The 21809-nt window shown below is 52.8% G+C and overlaps 11 protein-coding genes across 11 annotated transcripts; 8 read left to right on the plus strand and 3 right to left on the minus strand.

Annotated features, from left to right (window-relative positions):
- Positions 1-340: 340 nt before the first annotated feature.
- On the plus strand, positions 341-538 carry CTAM01_11901 (uncharacterized protein; the record flags this gene model as incomplete). Its single annotated transcript, XM_060527910.1, has 1 exon — positions 341-538. One exon carries the CDS (start codon positions 341-343, stop codon positions 536-538), a length of 198 nt encoding a protein of 65 aa, XP_060377454.1.
- A 1873-nt stretch (positions 539-2411) lies between these two features.
- Positions 2412-5201, minus strand: CTAM01_11902 (OPT oligopeptide transporter; the record flags this gene model as incomplete). The annotated part of the gene is made up of 4 exons (XM_060527911.1): positions 2412-2501; positions 2566-2679; positions 2736-5039; positions 5115-5201. The coding sequence occupies 4 exons, from the start codon at positions 5199-5201 to the stop codon at positions 2412-2414; spliced, it is 2595 nt and encodes an 864-aa protein (XP_060377455.1).
- Positions 5202-6332: 1131 nt separating this feature from the next.
- CTAM01_11903 (uncharacterized protein) lies at positions 6333-6857 on the plus strand (the record flags this gene model as incomplete). Its single annotated transcript, XM_060527912.1, has 1 exon — positions 6333-6857. One exon carries the CDS (start codon positions 6333-6335, stop codon positions 6855-6857), a length of 525 nt encoding a protein of 174 aa, XP_060377456.1.
- Positions 6858-7013: 156 nt separating this feature from the next.
- Positions 7014-7329, minus strand: CTAM01_11904 (uncharacterized protein; the record flags this gene model as incomplete). The annotated part of the gene is made up of 2 exons (XM_060527913.1): positions 7014-7144; positions 7182-7329. The coding sequence occupies 2 exons, from the start codon at positions 7327-7329 to the stop codon at positions 7014-7016; spliced, it is 279 nt and encodes a 92-aa protein (XP_060377457.1).
- Positions 7330-7837: 508 nt separating this feature from the next.
- On the plus strand, positions 7838-8158 carry CTAM01_11905 (uncharacterized protein; the record flags this gene model as incomplete). The annotated part of the gene is made up of 1 exon (XM_060527914.1): positions 7838-8158. One exon carries the CDS (start codon positions 7838-7840, stop codon positions 8156-8158), a length of 321 nt encoding a protein of 106 aa, XP_060377458.1.
- A 959-nt stretch (positions 8159-9117) lies between these two features.
- On the plus strand, positions 9118-9480 carry CTAM01_11906 (uncharacterized protein; the record flags this gene model as incomplete). The annotated part of the gene is made up of 1 exon (XM_060527915.1): positions 9118-9480. One exon carries the CDS (start codon positions 9118-9120, stop codon positions 9478-9480), a length of 363 nt encoding a protein of 120 aa, XP_060377459.1.
- Positions 9481-11130: 1650 nt separating this feature from the next.
- Positions 11131-12211, minus strand: CTAM01_11907 (short-chain dehydrogenase; the record flags this gene model as incomplete). Its single annotated transcript, XM_060527916.1, has 2 exons — positions 11131-11248; positions 11310-12211. The coding sequence occupies 2 exons, from the start codon at positions 12209-12211 to the stop codon at positions 11131-11133; spliced, it is 1020 nt and encodes a 339-aa protein (XP_060377460.1).
- Positions 12212-13119: 908 nt separating this feature from the next.
- Positions 13120-14718, plus strand: CTAM01_11908 (uncharacterized protein; the record flags this gene model as incomplete). Its single annotated transcript, XM_060527917.1, has 3 exons — positions 13120-13495; positions 13546-13954; positions 14004-14718. The coding sequence occupies 3 exons, from the start codon at positions 13120-13122 to the stop codon at positions 14716-14718; spliced, it is 1500 nt and encodes a 499-aa protein (XP_060377461.1).
- Positions 14719-15456: 738 nt separating this feature from the next.
- On the plus strand, positions 15457-16939 carry CTAM01_11909 (FAD/FMN-containing dehydrogenase; the record flags this gene model as incomplete). Its single annotated transcript, XM_060527918.1, has 2 exons — positions 15457-16405; positions 16458-16939. 2 exons carry the CDS (start codon positions 15457-15459, stop codon positions 16937-16939), a joined length of 1431 nt encoding a protein of 476 aa, XP_060377462.1.
- A 2190-nt stretch (positions 16940-19129) lies between these two features.
- CTAM01_11910 (uncharacterized protein) lies at positions 19130-19390 on the plus strand (the record flags this gene model as incomplete). The annotated part of the gene is made up of 1 exon (XM_060527919.1): positions 19130-19390. The coding sequence occupies one exon, from the start codon at positions 19130-19132 to the stop codon at positions 19388-19390; it is 261 nt and encodes an 86-aa protein (XP_060377463.1).
- Positions 19391-20470: 1080 nt separating this feature from the next.
- Positions 20471-21521, plus strand: CTAM01_11911 (bZIP transcription factor; the record flags this gene model as incomplete). The annotated part of the gene is made up of 2 exons (XM_060527920.1): positions 20471-20510; positions 20569-21521. The coding sequence occupies 2 exons, from the start codon at positions 20471-20473 to the stop codon at positions 21519-21521; spliced, it is 993 nt and encodes a 330-aa protein (XP_060377464.1).
- Positions 21522-21809: the final 288 nt, after the last annotated feature.

Consider the following 21809-nt stretch of genomic DNA (forward strand, 5'->3'; position numbering starts at 1 on the left):
AAGGCTGGCTACTTGGTAGACCTGCGGGTTGTCCTTCCCCGTGGGTGCACCGCGACGATGGGCGCAATTTGTTGACTTCTGCGGGTGATGTGATACTGGGCGCGTTGATGCATCACACAGAGACGGCGATATCTTTATAACCTCGAATATTACTAGACCATCTACCTGAATAAACATGGTGTCTAGACTAATCTTTTCAACTCAATCTCGCGACTGCTTTACGCATTGTTCTCTTGTGCTGTGTGAAATGCGGCGATGCTCGTCCTGGTGTTTGTATAGCTGCCGCCATCGAAGGGCATTTCTACGCGACTTCCACCCAGATGAAGGGAAACCTTCAGGAATGAAACCTCCAGTCTACTCCATTGGCTTTTTCTGGCAACGCTCAAATACCCAGTGGGAAGTGGCTTGCCTCTTCTTCATAGCCCTACCCACGCTGCGCAGGCAGGGTGAAGGCGATCATGCGATCCAGGAGCAGCACAGGTTCCTTTTCCTCTCGTCTACAACGACATCTACAATGACGAAATGTCAAATGGTATGAGTAGCGTACAGAGGCGCCGATGCCTTGGATACTGACACTCTGCCCTACAGTTGATCCCGTGGTAGCAGCTCATCTCGCTCCGATATCTTGGTGTCCCGCGCGAGCTGGCATTGCGGAATAACGCTGGCGGCAGACAGTGGCTCTTGGACCGATCCAAGACAATATCCTTGCTCTTGATCGTCGGACAGTGGACGTGCTGAGCCCCTTCTGCCTTTGTTGCTGTTGTCGGTGGCCGGCTCGGTCGCCGTGAGCTTCATCTGGTTTCCAGGCTTGATGAATTGACCTCTGGGGTAAAGTCGTCCTGCCATCAACAGTGTCGCTGTGTGGTCATGGCATTGTTGTCGACCTGCTCGGGCGGCCCAGTTGTGCTCGCCGTGGAGTCTGCCTGATGATAAGCCCCGTCCACCTCGTCGAACCGGAGCAAATCCGACTATCGACTGTTCAAACGGGCATCAAAGACACATACATGGACTTAAACAGCTCATAAGTCGCAAGGGCAATGCTGACGGCTCGGTAGTCGCCCGGTGAGGCAGTCAGCAGCCGAGACGCCCAATGTAAGCCGGGCCAACGTTGGTCCTAGAATATCGTCAGTGTACGCCTTGATTGGTTTAGCTTGTAACTTTATTAAATTGCTGTATTGGTCCATGTTGAAGAGGCTTACTCCTTTAAACGGACGTTCCCGTTGTCATGTTTGACTATTTGGGTTGATACCTGCTGCCGGTATTACTTGCACGTTCATCTCATGCTTGGTGTTAACTTGAAGAAAGCATCGACGGCTTCGACGAATACCCAAAACCCCCACAATGCGTTCAACAAACATCCTTCGATAGATATTAGGCCCAAGTCGATGGCACCAGGCCCGCTCAAAGTCGATGATGGGGAAGACGAGGCACGAAGAGAAAGCCGTGGTGTTTCCTAAAGTCTGGTAGGCATGGAAAGCTAACTCAAAGAGACGGAGCTGGAGCGTTTCTTGCGTCACGCATCTGGCTGACTTCGTCGTCGTCGTCCCACGGAGATTAGTCTATTGTCTCGCTTTTCCTTCCTTTGCACGCAGCGAGTCGTCGAGAGTATGCGTGCTTGTGCTTCAATCAAATCTATTGCCGAATAACGTAAGGCTGACACAATTTAGGGTGACGACAACTTCTTGACACACCTGGAGCTTTAATTTCGTGTCTTAATTATCTTGGGGGTCATGTCGCCAACATCTCCAGATCCAACATTTCAGTAACCTGTCTTCAAAGTCAGCAAAGTCTCAGAGATCAGTACCGAGCCTGATCAGCGAGTTCGTGGATTGATCGTGGACATCGTCTAAGCGACCCAATGAGGCACCCTTTTCCCAGCATAGCCACGCCGGCCCGGCACCGAGCGACTGCCGACCCCGCGGCATCGGCGTTGGCAAATCTCGTTATATACGGCCCAGGAGATACGTGAGCTCAAGGGGGATAGAGATGTCCACGACAAGCATGAACCATTGGGATTCGAACGCATAAAATGAGGCGAGTGCCTCCCGAGAACAATCACTGGCAAGTGTTACTAGATCGACATGTTGAAATGATAAGAATGCTGGGATAGAACGACCGAATAGCCCTCAACTTCGATACGCATAACACGGCATCAAAGAACATTGGGCAAAGACTAGACTGAGCTTGCTCAATGGGGGTATAACATTCTTCCACTAAGTCATAAATGAATGGTTGGGTATTTCTTCATCCTTCAAATCGTTACATCCGCTGATTATAACACCGCTTCTAGGTACGTGTCCACGATGTCTCTAGTCTCCATGCTCTTTTCATCACATCATACATGCGCTGAAATTCGAAATAAAAAGCCACAAGCACAACTTGGTTGTGCAATAGGAAAAGAGGTTCCACGTCTAGTGGAAGTCTCCAATGCGGGGACCGAAGTACTCGCCCTTTGCAAGAGTAAGCAGACGGCAAGCCTTGCCTTCGCAACCCTGGCTGACCTGTGAAGATGGTGATGTTAGTAGTGTTCCTTTGAGATCAACTTGGGAGCCGGAAAAAACTTACGACTGAGTTGCCCCACCAGTCGATCTCGATCTCCTGCCATTGAAGGCCGAAGAACATGATGATGGAGGAAACGGCGATACCGCAAGAGAAGGCGGCGGAGAGAACGAAGTTGTACTGAAAGTAAGTGTTAGCGTCAAAATGCGACTACCGGTGGCAGTGAAGTAACTGACCTTGGACCACAGACCCAAGAAGCGGCCCTTGAGGTAGACCCAGGAGAAGTAGGCAATGGGGACGGAGGGCCAGACGAAGGACATGTTGTAGGGGGCCCAGACGAGACCTCCGTACATGATGGCGACGGGATGAATCTGACGAACCCACTTCCACTTGGGGAAGAACTTGTTCAAGCTCCAGAAGAAGAGCACGATGGCGACACCGAGGGGAAAGCCGAGGAGGGTGGCAGTGTACTGGCCGCCAGCACCCCAAATCTTCTTGGGACCAACGGTGCCCCAAAGGACAGAGGCGGTGAAGAAGGTGTTGATACCGGGGCAGGTCATCTTGAACTTGGCGTCCTCGGTGCAGATACCCGGGATGCTGAACATCTGGAACTTCAGAACGCCGAGACAGACGAGAGTGGACACGAAAGTCGCAATGATCTGAGCCCAGAAGGTGTGGCGAGGGGGAATCTTGACGTAGTGTGCGAGCTTCAAGTCGTTGGAGAACCAGACGGCGTGAGCGCAGGTAACGTAGCCGAAGGACTTGAAGTAGTTCATGGCCAGGGCGTTACCCTCAACCCAGGAACCACCGATGAACTCGGCAAGCACGTTCAGAGTGACCTCGATACCCGTCATGGCCTTGATGATACCGACCGGCACGACGAAAATCATGCAGAGGATGATACCATAGAAGACGACACCGACGGTGGTGTACGTGGGCCAACCAGCGATACCGCCACAGCCCAACGCAATGGCAATGACGAGGACAGTGAGGTAGTGCCATTCAGGGACCTCGGGGTATGCCTTCATCAGACGGCTGTGGACATCGAGGACCTGGTCCTTCTCAATGTCGCTGTTCTTTCTGAAGCTACCGATGAGAGCCTTGAAGCCAAGGGCAATCTCGTGACGGTGGTAGAGAGCGGCGTAGGTGATGGTGGCGGTGTAGATGGCGAAGAAGAACATGTAGATCATGACATTGGCAGCACCCAAGAAGGGGGGAGAGTACGCCTCGTACGCCTCCTTGTCGAACAGACCGTGCTCGTTGACGGCGCGGGAGACGTTGTACAGAGCGCCAAAGTGGTCGTAGACCTTGTTGGAGTTGATGGGCAGGTATCCAGTGTTGTAGGTGTTTGTGTACCAAACAGCCAAGACGACGAACATGGAGATGAAGGTGCCGAGGAACTTGTTGAAGGTGGAGAAGAAGGGGACCATGAGAGGGTCGGTGTTGTCGTACAACAGGATGTTCCAGTCAAAAGTAGGGAAGGGGTTGAGACCAAGACCACTGTTGAAGCCAGTGATTGTCGCGAGGTTGCGGTTCTTGGGGGCGATCCAGGTCATCCAGCTGAAGGTGGACAGAGCCGTGAACAGGTAGTTGGGGAACCAGAACCAGACGAACATGGCGGCAAAGGTGATGTAGAAGAACTTTTGTCTGCTCCAGCGCCAGATGCTGTTGAAGGGGCCATCGACGACGGAGTTCTTGTCGGTGTGGAACGCAGAGTTCAGCGCAATGGTCACCAAGGATGCCGGCCACACGCAGTACGAAGGGTAGACGAGGAATCTTCTGCAGAGACCCGCAAGACCGTATCCGATGAAGTTGGTCGACAAGGAGATGAGAAGCTGGTACCCAAAGTTGGCAGCATAGGATTGGTTAAAGTACTGTGAAAGCACTTGGGTCCAAATGATGTAGTTGGTGTAGGGGATGTTGTAGGCGACGTTGGCCATGATGGTGATGAGCATGTGCTCCTTGCGGTTGAATGGGCCGGGGTTCAGCGAGTAACGGTGGCCGGCGACGGTGAATCCAACATCAGGCAGGGACTTCTCCCACAGCTTACCCAGGGGGTAGGCGAGCAACTGAGCAACGTTGGCCAGAATGGTGATGGATGGGTAGCGGACGGAGAAGAGCTGATTTACGAAGGCGAGCAGGGCAGAGAAGACGAGACCGATAACCCAGGCGCGGAGTGTCGAACTGGGCATGGTGGGGTCGTCGTGGTTGTCGACGACGGCGCGGACCTCGGCGTATGGCGAGTTACCGGTGATGAGGGCGGCCTCGAGCTTCATCTCCTGAATGAGAGTCTCATGCTTCTCAGTGTTCTCAAAGACATCGTCGTTGCTGAGGAAAGCCTCGATCTTCTCGATAATGGCGAGAGGGAAGTTGGGGTCCTTCTCGTGGATCTTGTGGACGTTGAACATCATCTCGCGGACCTCGTCGAGGGACATCTGCGAGGCGAGCTCCTTGGCCTCGAGCAAATCGTCTTCGGTAACGTTGAAGTCGTGCTCAACGTGTTCGTTATAGTCGGCCCCATCGGGGTGGGCATCGACGATCTGGGGGGAAGGCATCAGCATATGGTTCATCAATGGAGAGGTATGTGATGTTCATCGACATCCAGACCAACTTACAGGAGCAGTCTTTTCGGTCGAGACCTTCTCGTTCGAGACCACACCGCCCTGGTGGACGGGGGCCCGTTCTTCACGAATGTCGGACATTTTGATGCACTGGGTCGGTATTCTTCACCTTGAAAAGGTTGTAGAAGCTTGATTCGGTGGACCCGTGGACGCTTGGGCTGGAAAGTTGCCAGTGACCGAGAAAGAGACGAGAGGCGGGTGGAGGGAACCGAGGACATCTCGACCTTTTAACATTCAAGAGCCACGAGGCGGCCATCCTTGTCACACAACCGGATGCTTATCGACGGTGGAGCCAAGGGTTCCCAACGGCCTGGCAACGAACGGACACGACGGTGGTCCCAGTTTCGCCACGAGACGATCCCGAGGATACAGGTAACAGCAGAGATCCCTATGCGCCTGGTATAGATGGGAAGCCGAGATGGCACTGGGCCAGTCGAACCAGCGAGCTTCCCCTTTCTGGAATCCGAGTCGAGGTGGCAGGGATGATCATATTCAGGGCTGGAACTCCAGCCCGTCACCCTCCCTCCTCTGCTTGTGCGTCCGAAGACCCCAGTGCAACGCTTGTGACAGGGAGGTCTACCTTCTGCATTGCGACAAGACCGATATCAAAGGTTCTGGGACGCGGTAGGAGGGATCGGTCTGCATTCGCACTAGAACCGCTTTGGGCGCAATCTACCGGGGGGCGGCTGCAATGAAAGAATAAGATGAGATGAGAGGTTGTGAGACGATGATATGGAGGAAGTGAGAGGGTGGTGAAAAAGACCAACAAGAGAGAATCACAGCGTCTATCCCAGTACATGCAGAGACACAAACTTCCTTCGAAGGAGGACGGCTATCCCGCACCCAGACTAGGCCTACTTGAGCAAATGGTGGGCTGCGCTTGACTATACTGCCAAAGGGTATTTACGTTTTGGGCTATGGGTGCGCGCCTTCCCATAGTTGGCATTGTAGAAGAGGGTAAAGTGGAAGGTATAGTAGGAGGTAGTGGAAGGTGCAGTACGGAGTAGAGGAAGGTGTACACAGCAGGAGAGGAAGCTACCTACGCCTTCCTCTCCTCTAGAAACTGCAGGAATAATAGAGATTCCGGGTCGAACGTGGCTGCTGCGGCGGTGTAGTCACGTGTAGCCCAATACTTGCTTGAGTAGGCCTAGTCTGGGTGCGGGATAGCCATCCTCCTTCGAACGAACCATATGCCTGAGATGTCGTTCTAACATGCCGGTTCAGTTCGTCCTTTTTTTCTGCCTTCTTCTCCCTTGGTGTCCTTCAGACTCCAGTTTCCTAGTCCTGGGCCGATGGGCGGAAAGGAAAACCCCACCTCCTCCCACTCCCTCCCACTCCTCCTCCCGGCCACCTACCGGGGTCCAGTTGCATTCGGCACCCACTGACCCAGGAACCCACAAAGTGGATGGGCCTTCAGAGATGAGGGATCCTGGTGCGCCTGGCGACGAGGTGATCATGCCCACCAGCTGCTGGACTTTCCCGTCGACCAGGCAGGGCCGCCAACACGCAGGAAACCGCCTGTTTAGGAGATCAAGTGCGCTTCCGCTGGTGATGCCAAGCAGTTGGGCCCTCGAGTGGCTTGATCCAGTATGGCAGGTCCAAGATACCAATAGCGGGGAGACCTCTTTTGGGGACTTTTTTGAACGTCAGCGAATGCGGCTGCAGTTCTCGCGAGATTTGGTTCTGCCAATGGTACCTTGGACGTTGGGCCCTTTACGAATCCGCCCCCCGTCGTAATCGCGATGGCTTCGTCGTGGTGCGACACACCAGCCAACAGAAGGAGGAGCAGCCCGTGTCTCACACGCTTTGGTCGATCGAATCTCTGATGAATAGAGTTGGTACGCAGTTACTCCGTACGCCGTGTAGAGACACTTGATCCACGCTGGCCCCCCATCAATGTCCAATCTCAGGCTCTGAGCAGGCAATATGGCAGTGGCGGGGATGCTGGTGGCATGGCGAGTTTCCGACTCCGTATACGACTACCAATCCGGGGATCCCTCTCGGCATTGGCCGTGCACTGTCGCGTGTGAAAGTGCTGGCCTTTCACTGTGCTCCCGCCAAGAAGCATATTTGGTGGGACTGGCATGTGGGAGGGAGCCGCTCCGGAAGAATAAGGACAAGAAACTCTGTGTGGTGGTCCAAATGAGACCACGATAAGACGTGAGGGCCGGGATGGAGAGGCATCCCATCCACCAGCCTGGCTTTCCATTGTGATGGCATCGATCAATCGATCATGTCGCTGTGGAGTATTGAGACCTACACAACCGTACCCGTACCATTGCTTGGATTCCTACGAATGGGCTCTCGGTCGTTCCAGCTTATCACTGGTTACATTGCTGCGCCGCTTCGCTTCCCTCAGCTGGTACCTTACTACGTAGGCACGACAATGCAAAAGCAAAAGCACCTCACCAACACGCGAAGAGACGAGCTAGTCGGAAGCCACGACGTTACACTACGACTATTCCAGCGGTGTTTGCCGCAGCCAGGCGAGGGCGGGAGGCACCGTCAAAACGGCGTCGAAGAAGCACGGAAGGTTGGTGGAAAACGGTTAATTCGTCCTCTAGCTGGATGGTGTGGATGGCTGATTGTTGACGTTGGAGGGAACGGCCACTCGACCTATTAGCCCCCGCCTCGGCCCTTTTTGCTACTTCTCCCTTTACCCATTGACGCGCTAGTCGACGGCAAAGACGACTCGGGGCCCTTGGTAGCTCGCGGCGATGGCTCAAAAAGGATATGATCTAAGGACCCTGGACGTGGCGTCCCTCTCCCAAGAACCCCCAAGACCCCTCAAGCTTTGCCCAAGCCCGCTGCCCAAGACTTTCACGACATCCCCCCAGGTCTCCCAAGAGCGTCCAAGACGTCCAAGACGTCCAAGACCTGCCATCAAGAAGGACAAGAAAATCAAGAGATCTTGCCCGAAAGCTTGTCACTATCCGGGGAAATGCACACCATCTCTGCAGCCTGAAAGAGAGGCGCTGAAGCTACCAGAGCCTCACGCCCATCCAACACCAGAGTTGACTCTTGAGTCTCGTGAGTGAGACAGAGGGTATTGGTATTGTTCCTCCCCATCCAACAATGCAGCCCTGCTCCGTTACGGAGACCAACCCCTGTCTGTCTGTCCCTTCCCCCCCTCTCTCCCCCAGCCCATCTCTCCGACTCTTATCAGCCAGATGGACGGGGGATTTGCAACCGAATTGACCACTCAAGAGCCGTGAACAAAGAGGAGTCGTATCATCCGACCAGCCACAAAGTGGCAAGTTGATTAATCTGTGTAATCTGTGTTCAGAACTTCAGCTAGGTGTGCGGGGGCGGAGGGACGCAGAACACTGCTTCTGGAGGAACTTTTTGACGGCCATCATCCATGCTCGAACCAGACTGGCGCCAAACATCGGCAGCTTATTAGATGGATCAAGCAACGCGTCCTATCAGTCATCCCTGTCAGTCTTCTGCCGTACAATTGGCTAGCCACTCCGTGCGATTTGGGCCAGATTGCTTTCGATTTTGAGGTCTATATCCGTACCTTTCACTATACCACCTAACCAGCATTCGACATGCGCTCACGGATTTTTTTTTTGCGCTTACTCTTCCCAAATCGTTCGCCGATAATGGGCACTTCACATCTCGATTTCAAACGGACATCAGACTTGCGTCGGACACGATACACACAACATAGATGTTCGCCGGTAGGATTGCTGGCGCGCGGAACTCCCTGCGGAACATGATGCTTCTGCGCCAGCTTACGAGCCGATGATAAGCCCTCGAAATCACAGCCGGCCGCGGCGTTTGCCCTGTGACATTGAAGTCTTGGCTTGCAGGGACTAGCCACCCGCCATTTTCAAGACCGTACACGCACAACAGGCCAACAGCTTTTCCGTACGGTGTCTTGTCGTTCGCGCCAGAGCACACTCCCGACCGGCACTGGTCTTCTTTCGGCAGGTCAAAAACCGACGCTGCGATTGGGTACACCGCGCGTTGCGAGCTTGATGTTGCATCAGGGATGCTGGCCAACTCGACATGGTGTAACTCCCTCCACTGTTATCGCAATAGGCGCGTGATCTCTTATCATTCATTATGTGCTCGAAACACAGCAGGCACTTTGTTAGGCGTGCCAAGAGACGTCAAGAACGTTTGTGCGGCGCGACTCCGCGCTGGGCCATCGCAAGCCATATCCTGGATTCCATTTCTTGCTCTTCGGGCGGCGTGGCGGCAGATGTGGCAGCCCGTGAATAAGTCGGGAACTACGCGAATAGCTTGCATCCTCATGGTCGACATCGTCAGTCATGCGCCAGGGCGACTGTTAAGAAGCTTCCGTATTCGATGTGAGTTCGAAATGGTCTCTTGGCGCAAGCCAACCCAATGACTCGCCTTTACCCAATGGTCTAGACGGCTGTTTCCAATAACGATTACCGTCATGAAACGATGATTGAAGGTTCTTTTAAACTTTCCCTTGATAAATTACATTTTTGACGTTCGTCAGAACTCTCATGTTGTAGACGCTGGAACGAAACTTCTTCCAAGAACCACGATGCGTAAATCACTGCAGAAACCTCGGTTCGCGGCAACTTGGCTTTCTCCTTGGCGATGCCAATGCTTCGTATGGGCGCATCTTGCCGTCTTGGAAAAGTCTTGGGAGATACTCCGCTGGGCGAGCTGAGGAATCGCCACAAATGATTTGCACCTGGAGTCAATAGATGTCCATCGTGCGGAATCGCCAGGGTCGTTTGGCTCTAGGGTCATCCGCAGCGGTCCCCTGGCTCGGGTCCTTCTTAGTTTGCGGATCTCCAGTGAGGTCTGTTGGAACTTGGATGCTTTCTACAAATAATGCGGCGTCTTGGCAGCGGGCGCAGACCCGGAAGTGGTTATCGTACCGCTTCATCGCTCAGCTACGTACAAGTCGAAGGGGGGCTCGAAGAGAGGGCTGGAACCACACGCCGGTGACGTTCGGCTACAATATCACTTCCTTCTCAGGACATAGAGAAACCCCGAGTGAACGCATCCGACAGCTCGGCGATGGCACTCAACCGGTGATACCCTATCGCGAGCCATCCAAAAGGTAAGATCGCCAAGACTCGAGGATCGTTTGCTAGTTCTCACGGGTCGCTATGCCATCGTTCCCCTGAGTATTGTAATGCAGAGTTGGAAGCTCACTCATCGTTGGAGGGGCAGAGCCTAGCCCCCTTCAGTTGGGATAGCAATACAACGTACCATCTCAACTAAGAAGGCGCCTTGCCACACCGACCGTACATAAGTGGTGAGGCACCTTGGCATAAGCTGTCATGTCAAGCAGGAAATTGCCGTTGCCAGGCTACAGGATTCTGGTACCGGGACCAGACCTTCGTGGACTGCGAGACGGCGTTAGATGGTGTCCGCTGCACCGATGAAGACGCAGTATATTGATGATCTTGCGCCTTATGGCGAGCTCTCGCTTCGATCTACACACCTCTTCCGCCTTCCTGCATCTGCCAATTGCGCCGTAACGGACGGTTCATCCGATATGAAGGATTGGGACTTCAGTAGATGAATGTCAGCTTGAGATTGATCGTTATCTCTAAGCCTTCGAGATAGATGTCACGTACTCATTTCCTTGTTCGTGGATCACGGCTTGCCACCATGCCAGCTCGCCACAGCATCCTGACGCCACCACTTGCCAGACATAATGATGGACAGCCTGCGGTTGAGACGTTCACAAGCGGGCGTTGTTGGAACTGAAAAATCGGTACAGAAGTGAGACTGTTAATTCATTACTCTATGTAGACCAGAATACCCATGGAATGACCAAAGATGATACGAGATATCTAAGCGAAGCCCATCCACCCAATACACCTTATCGGAAACGGAGCAAGAAAAGCAGGCAGACTGACACCAGAAACTATTGTATCCATCCGAGGCGACTGCATCAATCAGCAATTAGACTTTCTGCATACGACCCAACATGTTCCCCAGGTAATGCTAAGTCCCAGGCTGACGGGGCAAAAGGGCCCGGAAGGAAGCGAGGTCCTTATCGCGAGTCCTACTGCATGGAGCGAAGGATCGAGCGCACCCCGGCAAAGTCCAATTCCTGTAAAGTCTCCTCCCACAATTGCTCTCGGGCGGTCTTGCCCTGTGGTGTATAGATGATGTTGGCAAAGCTTTGTCAGCGAGCGGTTAGCGAGGTCCATCGACGAAAGGGCGTGGGCAGTCAGCACTTACGGAAAGATTTTCCAGTCCATCAAGTAACTTCCGTGAGTCTCTTCTCCTCGAACGACGGCCGCATCAAGGTATGTTGACGCTCCGACGTCGAGAGTTCTCCCCGTCAAGCTCTTTCCCACCTCCGCTATCGTCTTGATGAGGCTGCCGACGTGGCGGTGAAGTCCTGATCCTTTACAGAGACCCGGGTCGACGAGGTTGACGACGACGTCTTCCCTTCGGACGTGTTCGGCGAGCTTGATGATGAAGAGGTGACCCAAGAGCTTCGACGTCGAATACCGATCCGTGGCATTGAAAGCCTTCTCGTCGTCAAATGCGGCTATCATGGGAACTTTGTCCTGCTCCGGGAACTTGGCCATAAAGGCCGTACCCGAGTTGACGATTGTCAATCTACTTGGCTGGCCTGAAGCTTTCTTGGACTTCAAGACTGGCAAGAGAAGGATGGCGAGGAGGGCAGTCGACAGATAGTTCACCTGGAAGACTTGCTCATGGCCTGCCGGCGAGAGCCAAAAGTCTTCCTGAACCATGCCGGCATTCAATATGACGTAGTCGATCCGGGGCAATGTGGAACAGCGGTTGGCAAAGTCCTGGATGGACTTGTATGAGAGCATGTCTAGAGACCAGACCTCGACCGTAGCGTCGGGATGGCTTTCTCTCAGGGTCTTTGCGGCAGCCTCGCCTCTTTCAGCGGATCGAACGGCGATGATGAGGCGTGAGAGATTGTGATCGAGCAGCTGGCGTGCGGCAGTGAAGCCCAGCCCGATGTTGGCTCCAGAAACGATAGCCGTCTTCCCGGAGAGGGAGAGGTCCTTTGGTGGTGTTCGGACTGTGGCACAGAACTGGGAGTTAAGGAATAGTCTGCCTGGCCCCATTGTAAGGGGAGTAAGTTCAAGTGAGCTCGTCATGATGAGTTGTGAGGTGATTCGAGAAGAAGTAAGGTGTTGCGGTTGTTGCGGTTGTTGATGTGATTGCATTGAGCTGTGCAGAGCAGCATGTTGAGATTCATCATCGGATTCGTGCTGAATATATAGCTTTCAAGTCGTCTGAGGTATGAGCAGCTTCAATCTTGGGACGTAAGGCAATTTGCACTCTTGAACGCGCGTAGACCGGAGGGCAGAGGCACTGAAACGCTAGAGATGGCTGAAGTTGAGGCATCGTGGATGCCTGGTGATGGATTGCTGTCTCGAAAGGGAAGACCGACTGGTTACCTAATATGGACATCAATCAAATGTGAGAAGCAGGGCTTGTCCAAGGCCGGAAAGCAATCGGTGTGTGGACGGCGTGTATGGATCCCCCGCCAGTGCCTTGGTCCACTAAACCGCCGGATATCACGTGGCGGAGCGGCCGCCAGCGAGCGGGGCTGAGGCCGGAAGGATCGGCGCTAGGCCGGAAGAAGGCAACAATCAGTACTCGGCGAAGGGACTTTGGTTGTGTCGTGCCAGCTTACTTTGTCGTAGTGAGGGGGGAGATTGGGCCAGGATAAGGCAAGATTGCAGGGTAAATCCGGCCGTCTTACGCTTGGTCTTGGTTGCCTTTGAACGCTCCGTGACCCGTTTCCTCGATTGTTTTCCCCTTTGGGTAAACAGCTCTTCCTCCCTACCGGTCTTCTCACTTCAAACTCAGCTCGAAGAGCATCCCAGAGCTCGTTTCGACTGCACCCTTAGCTCCGTCAGGTCTCCATCAAGCCAATGCTGATTACATACGAGAACTCCACTCGATCATTCACTAGAAGAGGCAATAGAACCCTTGAGATCCGCTGGGTTGAAGATGGGAAACCAGAAACGGCCTAGTATGATCTCTAATCCATCTACCCATGGTCATCCACTCTAACGTTGCTACTGCAGCCAGCAAGGGATTTGCCTTTGTCATCACAGATACATCTGGAAAGCCCACGACAGACGATCGGAAACTCATACGCAGTCATGTCATGCGAGGCAAGAATACACGCCCGTCTCGTGGCGGCCAAAAGCGCTCGACCAAATGGGTGAACCAGACTAGTCCTCAACCCCCACAGGAACCAGAGGAACCACCTGCGCCCAAGTCACTCACTGCTCTCGTTAAAGAGCCGAGAAAACAAAAGCTCTACAAGATTGCCTGGTACGAGCATGTATTTCGCACACCCAATGACCTTTACATGTTCCAATTTGCCGACGATATTGACGCGGCCTCGCGAGGCATGCTATTCGAATGTGTGTTTGGTCCCTGCTCCGAGATTGTCGTTATGCTCACCTGGTCATAGTTTACGCCGTCGTTAAAGAGACGATGTACCCCATCGAATGGTGCCTGCAGTACGACGAGAGCAAGACGCCGTGGTTCTACTGGCTTCTAACAGATGCCGCGTTTCTGCACTCGATTTTATTCACGGTAGGATTGATGAACGACACTGTCAAAGGAGACAGCCCAAGCAAGCACACCAACTTCCATATTTGGAAGACACTCCAGCTGTTGAACCAAAATATTGCGGACCAAGACATGGCTTTGGCCGACTCGACCATCGCCACGATTGTGTCCATGTGTATGGTGGCCGAAATCTTCGGACAGCGCGACAATGCCGCCGCACATATCCAAGGCATGCGTCAGATAGTGAAGCTAAGGGGCGGAATCGAAAGCTTCTCTCACAATCTTCAATTACAGGTCAAGATCTGCCGGTACGTGCCATTCCTCGATATCTCATGCCCAACATCTGACGAAGCAAAGGGTGGACATTGGCTGGAGTTTATGCACCGGCGAGAAGCCGCTCTACTTCCGGGATACCTTCTCATGGGAGCCTGCTTTCTCCCCTATACTGGGCAAAGTCCCTGTTGGCTCCGAGGTCTGCCCTGGCTCTTCAAGCATACGACTTCTCTTAGACGCCGCCGACAGTCGCTTGGGCAACGTCTTCCAAGATCTCCACGACTTCTCCCGCCTGGCGACCGCACTATACCACACCAATCGCAAGATTGACCCGAACCTATTTCAAGAGTTCATGACTTGCGTTCAATACCGGCTGTTGTATTCGGAGACGACAGCACACAATGCCTTGGCCGAACTAGGTCGCCTTGGGATGATCAGCTACATCACCACCCTCTTCCTCCAAGTACAAGGTGCAAAATTCCAGTTCACCTCCCTGACTACCAAGCTTAGGTCAGCATGCAAGAACTTCGAGATCTCAGCCTCCACATGCGCTGCCACGAAACTCCTACTGGCCTGGAGCCTTGTTATCGGTGCCATATCCGTCTTTGAAGAGCAGGACGACCGTTGGCTTTTGCCGAAGTTGGCCAATCTGCGAGACTCTCTGGGACCTACATGGCCCGAAGCCAAGGCCAAGCTCGAGGATGTCATTTGGACCGAAAATGTCCATGATTCTGCCGGTATCAAGGTTTTCGAAAAGCTAGTACTACACGTCGCCAGAATTCCGAGAGCCAGCACATAATGATGGTCCCGAGACACAAGCACATGCCACTTAACAGAAGTCGGCGAGCTTCACTCCGGCTGGATAGGTGTCTGGGGTCTGTCGAGTTCTAACGCAGACAATGCGAAGCGATTGCAGGCCGTCGGAGGCCGTCGATTGCCAATCTACCATGTCTAGACCGCCACGTTGAATCCAGGAGTTGATTACACCATCTTACCTTCTACGAACACCTAGTCCAGAATCCATCATTGGTCTCAAGTGCATCTTGAGCCGCATATTACACAACTCATGATTTTGAGCTACGAGTAATGCCAAGCCCAGCCTATCGTTACCCCTCTCGACTATTTACAGCTCAAGACCTCGACCTATTACAATGGCTATTTCCTTCTGGATCCTTCAGGAGGCATCAAATTGACATGAGATTGACAGCTCCTCAACTAATCCGCGGCTGTTACCGATCGCGACGTGGCCATACGTCCATCTGTACGCGTCCTCTTTTGGGGACTTTCGTCAAGAAACCATATACTGCCCTGCCTCAATCTCACGTCAGCCTAGCCGACCCCTCCCCCACGGTAGCATGGCTAAATCTCTCGGGTTCCTGTCCAATTAATAGTCCTTGTTTAGATTCCTAGATGAGCGCTGCACGCTTTGGCAGCAGATCCCCTTCCGCGCATAGCATTTAAGGGACATACATAAGCGCCGTTGTGATCTCACACTTCGCAATGTCAACCAACATTCCATATCGAGAAGTCAACCACAATGGCATCACTTGAGGCTTCACCAGAGTTCCGAGAGTCTCACCCCACAGCATCGACGCTGGAGCAGATCGCTTCAGATGCACCCAAGCTGAAAAACCTCACAACGAACTTCTCCAATCTTTTGGTATACACGAACTCGGCCGAGAAGTATGAGGAAGTTCGAAGCTTCTTTAACGCGAACATGACCCAACAGCCGTTCGCAATCATCAGGCCGAGGACCGAAGCTGAAGTCGTGGCCGTCATCAAGGAGCTGAAAACTCAAGACATCCCATTCGGCCTCAGGAGCGGTGGGCATGACTTGACATTCGGGCAGGCACAGAGCAAAGACGGCGTCATCGTGGATCTGAGAAGTCTCGACAGCATCCTCATCGCCGAGGATAAAAAGTCCGTCCGCGTTGGCGGCGGCATCCTGGGCATCAAACTCGCGCGCTTTCTGCAACAGCACAAGCTCGTTACCCCCCACGGCTGGTGTCCGACTGTCAGCATCGCTGGCTGGGCTATGGGGGGTGGTTACGGATACACGAGCGCTTACCATGGGCTAGGCGCTGACCAAATCCTCGGTGCGCGTGTGGTTCTCGCGAACGGCGACATCGTCGACACGAACGATCATCCTGATTTGCTCTGGGCTCTTTGCGGCGCTGGCAACGGCAACTTTGGTGTTGTAGTCGAGCTGCAACTCAAGGTGTATCCCCAAACAGGCTTCTTGGCGGGCTTTCTCGGATTTCCCAATGATCAGGTTGGCGAAGTGTTGAAGAAGTTTGGTGAATTTGAGAGGAATTTGCCTGTCAATTTCACTGGCGAAGCCACTCACATGACTCTCCCAGGCGTTGGTCCCGTATTTGCCTGGCTGTTTGCTTGGACATCAGAGAATGATGACCTGGCACAGGGTTGGGCTTTCTTTGAGAAGATGAAGTCTCTTGGTACGCCAGTTCTTAACACGGTGGCAGAAGGTATGTACCGCAGCCCTCCTATACAGACGACAATAACTTATTAGGCCTGCAGTGGACGACTTTACGTTTTTCAATGCAATCCCCTCGCCGACTAATGTCCACTGGTATCCTCGACTGAGGATGTTCGAATATTTCACTCCAGGAACAGCCAGTGCGTTCGGCAGCAATCCACCACCGGGTGCAACCTCGGCTACTGTCATCCATGCCGCTCATGGTCGAGCCATCGAGGCGAACCCGTCAGTGTGCTATCCTCTGCGCAAGAGGCATCGCATAGCAGCTCCCTCGGGTGGTGTCATCGATACCACCGCACAGGCGGCGGAATATGAAGAGTATAAGAAGTGGGCGGATGATTTGGTCGACTCCCTCTCAGAACAAGGCCAAATGCTTCCATACGGGAACCGTAACCTGGGCCCTGAAAGAGACATGGATTGGGTATCAACATATGGCGAGGACACCCTGTCAAGGCTCAGGGAGATCAAGCAGAAGTTCGACCCGGAAAATGTCTTCAAAACGGGGTATCCGAAGTTAGCATAAGTTGCGATTACGGTGCGACTTGAAGCTACCACATATGAATAGCGTTGGTGTTGGTCGTACGGTGGTCATAATTGTTGAATGAAATACAGTAGGCGAATGTTAAATACCTGTGCCTCTTAACACAACCAGCGGATTGATGACTAGTTTGTCTGTGGCACTTTGTCTTCTGAAACGACTCAGTCAGCCACTTGAAGTCCCCGATGCCCCCAAAGAATTATATGCCGTCGTTCAAGTCTTTCTCTTGTCATCTTATTACGCAATGAAGCGAATCATAAGCCAGGTAGCAAACCTCGTTCCCTAAAGTTGTCGATGTGGTCGGCCATTATCATGGCTGGTTCTTTACCGCCTCAAGTATTCAATGAGACGACTCTGAGCAACGTAAACTTTGCTATAAAGCAAATAAGCTAGCCATCTGACGATCTACTGCATGCGATTTTATCAGGAGCCATGTATATGTAGGCCTGTCCTAAACTCCGATTTGTCATGATTTCATATTGTGTCCAATTCACAGTTGGGACTAGACTTTGGGCCTCGAATCGCATAGTAAATGCAAATAATTACAATCCGTGTCAAGAGCACCACTGAATTGCAGCTTAGTCTCATTCAGTTGGGCCGAGAACAATAGAGCGTAGTGGCAGGTTCCTAACTTCCCTTGCGACGGTCATTAAAACCGTTGTCACGAGTCTTTTGTTTCTGGTGCCAACCAAACGCCGCAGATAGCGCATGACTTAACACTAGCATGCGCCTGTTTTCGGCGAAGAGAGCGAGAAAAAGAGCGACACCAGCCGAGCCTGGAGAAACCGTTGCAAGTAGAATTTGGATCGGACCATCGTGATTGCCCATGATGGCGTTCGTTTCTATCGTATCGATGGCCGGACCTGGTTGGGGGTTGGATCTTGACGGTCAGTCCGTTCAAGTCGAAGATGGCTCAGACGCTGGCATCGGGACACAATCCTGAAAGAGCGAGCCGCAGCTGCGGGATCAGATGAATACTGATTCAAGATTTCGAGGTGTTTACGAAAAGCGTGCCCGATAGAAGTGAGGTGGGTTGGGTGAACGACTTGAGGTTGAGGTACAAGTGCCAGAATGCCAGTAGCTTGATAAGACTGGAACTTTTGTTTCTATCAAGGGGAGCGCTATGCTGTCGCTACTCTGTAGCACCTGTCCTAACAGAACACGATCCGACATCAAAATGTCAGACCAGCTACAGCATTACAGATGCACGCCTCAAGCAGACTGGCTTTGCATTACCGATACACTGTGCGTACTAAGCTGCAGACGCGGACGGCCTTTTACTGTCAATGGTTAGAGTTTGGAGAGCTGTGCGGGATAAGCTAGGTAGAAGCATCTCCAAACCCCTCACTTCTGGGACTAGTCTGGTAGCCGGGTGAAACTTGTGCGGAATAGGCCGATCGGCCCGGACGGAGGACCATCTGCGGTTCGAGTTTCGGCTCTAGCTTGTTCCCTCGTGACTGTACGCTAGAGATTTGCAGCATAGTGATCCTTGAAGCCAATCAGCTGACGGTGGGTTAGCCAAGTAAGGGATTGTCAAGAAGAGGCAATGACCCCAGTTCTGAGTGGCATGATTGAGCAGTTGCTCTAAACCCCAAAGTGTGACTAGGTACTCGTTGCTGGCAACTCAAGAGGGTCAACTGCGCCACACCTCCTGTGAGAAGTAGGGTAATGAGTGGCACAGGTGGAAGAAATTGGGGAGGGACATGGACAGAAACTTCAATGTCCGTGGAAATTCGTGGAGATTGTGCTCCGAAGAAGATGATAACCCATGCGCTAAACTAGCGTCGAGTGGTGGTCCAGAAATGTGATCGCTAAGCAGAATGGGATTCTTTCAAATCGAGATCAGGAATTCCATCGGAGTTTACAGGGTCACAGATCATCTTTGCTCCTGAAAAAGGCTCGCTCATTGGAGCGTAATGCACCACGGAAATATTGGCAAGCCGCAAAGATAGGACGATGCAGTCCCAGGATTCCAGAACTCGAATCGTAACGGACAATTCGATTGACCTAGGAACCGTCAGGATTGGGCCGCGAAGAAGAACTCCCGTCTTCCAACGAAAGGTATCTCAATGAAGCAACCCAGTGATGACGCGGTGGTGGAGAATCGCCAACAGCCCAGACATTTCAAGGGCCATTTGACGCTCACCTGCTCGTGGCTGCGACGGCACATGTAAGATGAAAGCCTGTTTGACCTGCCTCGCGGGGTCGAAACTGTGGCTCGTCGTCGCGTCCAAGCTGGGGCTTCGAGGCACACTGGCACACTCCTCCTTGCAGGTTCGCCACTTCAAGGCAAGCCACATTTCCGATTTGCTTCCTCTGGTAATTATCCAATGGCATACCTCGGACACTCGGGATGGTAGATCAAAGTGGCACAGTGGGTATGCCACGGGAATGATCGAGCATGGACAAGAGAACAAGAGGGAGATTCCATCTTAATTAGTGGATTACAAGGGCCCAACTAGCCAAGCACAAGTAAGCAGTTCCTGGTCGACCCGGCATGCCTCTGATCGAAAGCTAGCCATTGAGACATGTCTATTGGTTCACTTCTCTACGGAAACAACTCCGTGAGCTGAGATTCGGCTCGTACCACTACGAGCCCGGAGGAAAGCTCCCGCGCCCCCCTGCCTTACCAACGAAAGCAGGTTACGGAAACCGTGTAGGATAGTGCCTCTCCGTCATCGTACATGTTGACATCGCAAACACCTCCCCTTATTTTCTCTACCCCATCGTTCTTGGCCAACACATAGGCACCTAGGGTTCGTTGAAGCCGCTTCCCTTCGTGCTAGCATTATGTTGGTATAGCCGAGCCAAGCCAAGCCAGGAGGGACGGGAATCTGCACACTACCTACTGCGTAGACGCTACTTACTCTCATAGTGGCAAACACTCTTTGCATCCCGCACCTCGGCAGCTGTTATGTGACAAGGCCTCAAAAGTCAAGGCTCACGGGAGTCAAGGCCCCTCTTCGACCTTGTTGAGCTCGGCCGAAGCCACCCCGCTAATTAGTCCATGAGCTTCTCAAGAAGCACAGCTTACCCGAACTGCGGTACGCTGATCTTATTACGGGCACTGGTTCCACCGTACAGGATCCGTCTTCTTGGCTTGCCGTGTCTTGCCTTGGTGCCGCCGTGCCATGAGGTGCTTGTCCTAATCGGGCCCAGGGACAAGACCACAGACTCTTTGCCCCCCCACCTCGTCTTCCGCGAGTTAGTGCTGTGTTCCTTTAAAAGGATCGTAGGACCTCGTCACGAACCCCTTGGCGCGGTACGTGTGTGTGTTTCTCGTTTCTAGCCACTTTCGACTTTCTTCAAATCGTTATTGTTCTTCGCCAAAGACAGGCTTATCGTCCATCTAATACGCACAATTAATCAGTAACACCAAGAATTACCTTCGTGATACCACCATTGCTTGCTTAAGCTTTCGTCTCCAGCCAAGGCTAGCCTAGCCAGTCGAGACAACCCTGTTCTCCCCCTGCCGTCCCCTGTAAGAGTCGCATCGCAGCGAAAAGAGAGCTCGAGATGGCATTCTCCGGCAGCAGTGTAAGCATACCTCAACAAAGTGGGTTATCCATTAAATATTCCTCAATTTCAGGCTGTATCCTAACTTGAACATGTAGACCAGACTATAAGTGACTTCGAGCAAACTCAATCACAAACAGAGCAGCAGCACCAGCAGCAACATTCACAACAGACATTCGGCAGCAATGATCTACAAGCGACTTTCGCCTCGTCCCAGGTTCCAGCCGCGAATCCTCCTTTTGAAGTAGACCGCCGGTCTTCGGCCTCAACACAAGGGCAAGGTCCTCATTCATGGCAAAATTCTCCTGCCAGCAATCAGGCAGAAGGATTAGCGTCACCAATAAGCTCCGTCATCTCACCACATAATAACACAAATTCACCGAAACTCCCACCGATTGATCCTCTGGTTTTCGATTCCGCAAGTGAAACGAAACCATCTTTACCAATCGAGGCGATAGAATCTCCAAAGCGACGCAGGGGGCGACCGAGGATTTCCGAGGATGATGGACTAGATGTTGTCGCACCAAAGACAGGTGCAGAAGCACGGCAGAAAGGCAGCACCCGACGAGCCTCAAACACATCAACGAGCGGCGCCATCGGCACAGGTGACAAACGCAGCGGCGCCGAAGCCAAGAAGAACAAGATCCGAGCACGGAATCGGGAGGCAGCTTACAAGTGCAGAAAGAAGAAGCAAAAGGGAGTCGAGGAGCTACAGACCCAGGAGGCGATGGCCGAAAACATCAACAAGAACCTCAACGACGAGGCTGCGTTGCTCCGAGGCGAGATCCTCATGTTGAAGACCATGGTGCTTCAACACGGTAGCTGTGGGTGCTCTTTTATCGAGGAGTACATTTCTGGCGCGGCCCAAAACTTGGTATCATCGAGCATGGCCGGGGGCGCTTCGGCACCGGCGTCTGGCGGAGGAGGGATGCAAATGGATAACCTACCATGTCCAAATGGTACGAATGAAGGGGAATCATACGTCGACTGGAAGATGTTCGACGCGGATACGGAACAAGGAGTCCCCTCGATGGGCGCAGAACACAGCTAAGAGCTTCTCCGGTCTTGACGACATCACCGCCCAGTGCGCGAGGGTATGGTTCCGGATGGAGGAAGTCGCAGTCAGGACGTATCAGGGACAGGTAAAATTACATGGAAAAGGCGTTCGGGACAAGGTAGAAAAAAGGCTGTTTGCTCAGGCGATCACTTGAGGGAGGGATGAGAACAAGATACCCTACGTACGTGAGCTTAGTAGGCCATTACTGGTACATGTATTTGACGCTCGATAAGCTACTGAATTTGGCAGGATTAAATATGTCAATCGTCGTTGTCTGTGAGA

This window comes from Colletotrichum tamarilloi (assembly GCF_030869305.1).
Source record: "Colletotrichum tamarilloi strain Tom-12 chromosome Unknown Scaffold_69.1, whole genome shotgun sequence".
Classification (NCBI taxonomy): domain Eukaryota; kingdom Fungi; phylum Ascomycota; class Sordariomycetes; order Glomerellales; family Glomerellaceae; genus Colletotrichum; species Colletotrichum tamarilloi.